Here is a 3,767-nt window from a genome sequence, read left to right on the forward strand (position 1 = left end):
ACCTCATTGATATGTAAATAAACACTGCTTCTTTCACAGTATGTTAGACTATTGTGCTCCAAGATGGCAGCCCCAGTACAAAAAGGTTGATCTTCACCATGAGATATTTCAGTGGTTAAAACAGGAAAACAACTTTAAATAGAGCTGTAGCAAAAGGAGGAAAATAAATAGCATAGTGAGTAGTAACCTTTCAAGGGTAGTTGTGCCCAGCAGCTTAATGTCCCTTTAATGTCCATTCAAAGAACATTCTAGTGGGAAGAACGGTGGTAATATGACCCCAGTAAAGGACATAAATAAACTAAATATATTTATGGAAAAGTATTCTACTTCTAAATGCCTCTGTTATCCATCTGGAAACTCATTCAAAAGATGACAGGTTTATGTGCACCATGGATGTCTTTAAATGGCAGACAGCACTTGACCAACAACATGCAAATCAGTATTGTATGTTTAACTTAATGTGTTTTTTTTTTCGATTTAACCTCTAAGAAATATTGTACTTTCCATGTAATTGTTGCATTTTGGTAAATGAGCTGCTGAAATAGTCACTGGGCAAAATTTACTAAAAGTCCTCTCAAATCTCTACAACTTAATCAGCAGCTCCAGTTTATCTAGTTTAGATGCTATTTTAACCAATGGACAGATGAGTAAGCTTTAGTGAATCAGCGGCACAGAATAACATAGGATCTGGTGGTCATGAAAACCCTGAAGAGAGAGGGAAACTGGACAGTTATTTTAATTAATGTGCCCATTGCAGATAATACAAAAATACAAGAATATTGATGAAAAAGAAATGAGTTAGCATGCAACAACTTATACCAGTTTGTTATTTTATGTCATTTTATTAATATTCCAAATTGAAGCATTTTACACATGACAATGCCTAGTATATATCCTGAATTCTTCTGAAGGAGCCAACCTTAGGAGAAACTGCACCCCATTCGGTGTATCTTCTGTACTCTCCTGGTCTCAAGTAATATTGCCTTCCTCTATAATTGGGCAGCTCATAGAAAATCCAGTGTCCCTCAAGAACATTGCAAGAGAGAATATCTTCATAATTAAATTTTTCATAAACCTTTGGACAATCTTCTGTGAACTCCATTGTGTGACCTCTGAATTCTTCCCTCTCATAAATTCTAATACGGAAGACTCCACGATGCTGCAATGAAATGAAAACAAGATAAGAAACTTAACAATATCAGCACCAAAATGTTTTATAACTTGATTCAGTCAGTAGCTTGGAATTAATAAAGCTGTTACTGAAAGAGCTTTCAGAGAATGAGAGCTCTGCCTGTTATTTATGAATGCAGTATGATTTAGTAAACTGAAATTCTGCTTTTTTTTACATTATCCTTTATGTTTTGTCTATAGTAAGCCTTTAAGCAGTACATATGTATTTCTTATTGCAGGAAAATTAAAATGCCAAAGCGACAGAACAGTGTCTAGAAAACAACATTCATAGGGTATACCTGGGTTTTTTTCATGTAGCTGTTTCCCTTTAATTTGTTAGGACTCAAATATCATACTACCAAATGCTTTGCATACAAGACAAACTGTCTGGAATTGCAAAAGTGAAGCATATGTAACCATACCTCGCAACCTTTCCCAGAGGCCTTCAGGGACAGGGAAGTGAGGGTATTGGGTCGTGGCCATCTGTGTTTTGTGCGTGAGGAATTGGAAGGGGTGTGGCCTCAGAAGTGTTCTGGGCAGGGTTGCAAACATCCTGTCAGTGGGGCAGGGCACAGCCAGGGAGTTTCCTGGTTGGGGCTAGGGAAGTTCCTAAAAACAGAAACAGTTGCCCTAGCTAGAGAAGCTGAGTGTGGGAAAACAGGCAAACTGCCAAACCCCTGATAATCCTGCAGGATCCGGGACAGTTGGGAAGAAGAGAACACAAGTTAAACAGCACTAAGAACATCACATATTGCTTTATATTAACTTCGATTGCAGCAGTACAAGGCACCACCATGCAAAGTACCACAGTGGTCTGTGAAAGGGCAACTTGCAATCCCAGCAAGGTTTATTAGGTATAGATCACTGTATAATCATGCAATGAAACAATGTATAATTTCTTTATAATATAAATATAAAACAGTTTTTTTAAGTATCATGCCCGATTTCTAATTGCAACACATAAATAAATATAGGTGCTTCTAATGTTTAAAGTACATTTTACTAGTCAAAAAGAGTTGTTTTGTAATGTGATGAAAGGGAAATCAATAACATACAGAGTTTTTAGTGAAATAATGCAAGACTAAGATGAGTTATAGGGGCATATCTATCAAGACTCGCCGGAAACATAAGTTATAAAGCAGCGGTCTGAGGTGGCGGACAGAAATCAACCTGGTAAAATACGGTCAGGTTGATTGACACCCCCTGCTAGCAGCCGATTGGCCGCGAATCTACAGGGGGCGGGATTGCACCAGCAGTGCAATGATAAATTGTAGTTCTTACTTTTTTTCCTGTAACTTAATTATCTGTTTTTTTATGTCTTCAAAAAAATGTTTTTCTTATTTTGCAATCTGAATATGAGGTCATTTAACTCTATAAATTACAAGTATTTTTTCTTATTGGGAACTTTTAGATTTTGATTTTTTTTTTTTTTTTAAAGGAATGAAGAGAGAAGTGACATTATAGGGCCATAGATATGGGAAAGTTCTATAGAGGGAAAAGAGAAAACATTACAGAAGCCAAATACACCATTCTGTGGAATAAAAGTATGATAAGTATTGTAAGAAAGAGATTACTGGGGATGGAGAAAGCTATGTGTGCTATTTAAATAAAGAACAAATGTGATAAATAGAAAATATGAAAGGAATAGAAAATCAAAAAAGAAACATTGGGTGGATAGTAATAGAGACCAGTAGAAACAATCGAACATTAACAATAGAAATGTATAGCTGTATCAGTTTCTCTACTCACTTGTGGTATAATACGACATGAGCTGATGGTATCATTGAGTCCCATCCAGTGCTTGTAATCAGGGTATTCACCCCTCTTAAGGAAGTATTGATGCCCCTCCTGGTTAGCGCGTTCGTACACCATCCAATTACCATTCTCTACTCGTATGGAGTTGCAGCGACTGAAGTGCGAGTGTAGATCAGTACTGTCAGAATTGGACTCATAGGAGCGACCCTGGAAGTTCTTGTCCTCGTAGAAAATGATCTAGAATACAAATGAATTAGTAATATAATACACGTGCTTACAATACTATTAAACCATATGAAATCTAGTTTTAAATTAAAAGTAATTTAACAGTAACATTTAAGTTGTTTGTATTCATAAAAAAAAATCCTATTAGTGGTGTTTCAAAAATAAAATAGAAAGGGGCCCTATACATAAATATATTTGCAATGCTATTTCTTTAAAAAAAAAAAATCATATTATAATATATTCACATTAGTTATTTCTATTTATGATCATTTTCATTTTTCTATTGTGAAATACCAATATATTTCATTTTTCTATCCAAATCTAATGAATCATCTTAATGAAATAACTACATATATTGTGTGTAGGTCTGTTATCAGTACCTTTCCCATTTTGGCTATTTTACAGACACTGATTTTCTGTAATTCTAACTGTGAAAGCCCTCTTTATATATACAGTTGAAAGCTGGTTCTGCAATTGTGCAACAATAGAGAGCTCTTTATGTTCTAGAAAGTGTAAGCTTTTAGTTCTATATATTGCTGGTGTCAGTACGTATAGCAGCAGTTTTAAGCCTTTTGTTCAACTCTTCCTGTTGCACCTGACATTACATTGCCTTAAAA

At 35.4% G+C, this 3,767-nt stretch overlaps 1 protein-coding gene across 2 annotated transcripts; it reads right to left on the reverse strand.

The window, feature by feature from the left end:
* Nucleotides 1-822: 822 nt before the first annotated feature.
* Nucleotides 823-3,539, reverse strand: LOC128638716 (gamma-crystallin 1-like). Of its 2 annotated transcripts, XM_053690856.1 has the most exons (4): nt 3,531-3,539; nt 2,920-3,162; nt 1,551-1,557; nt 823-1,149 (listed from the first exon to the last, which is right to left on the reverse strand). In XM_053690856.1, exons 1-4 carry the CDS (start codon nt 3,537-3,539, stop codon nt 884-886), a joined length of 525 nt encoding a protein of 174 aa, XP_053546831.1. In that variant the 3' UTR covers nt 823-883. The 2 variants fall into 2 exon arrangements, with proteins under 2 accessions (XP_053546831.1, XP_053546823.1); XM_053690848.1 differs by lacking the exon at nt 1,551-1,557 and having other exon boundaries at nt 823-1,159.
* Between the last annotated feature and the right edge of the window lie 228 nt (nt 3,540-3,767).

This window comes from Bombina bombina, chromosome 1 (assembly GCF_027579735.1).
Source record: "Bombina bombina isolate aBomBom1 chromosome 1, aBomBom1.pri, whole genome shotgun sequence".
NCBI classification, from domain to species: domain Eukaryota; kingdom Metazoa; phylum Chordata; class Amphibia; order Anura; family Bombinatoridae; genus Bombina; species Bombina bombina.

Excerpts from the sequence above, each read along its gene's own strand:
- LOC128638716 (XM_053690848.1), bottom strand. Across the intron at positions 1,160-2,919 it reads CATGTCGTATTATACCACAA|CATCGTGGAGTCTTCCGTAT; the intron begins GTGAGTAGAGAA and ends ATTTCATTGCAG.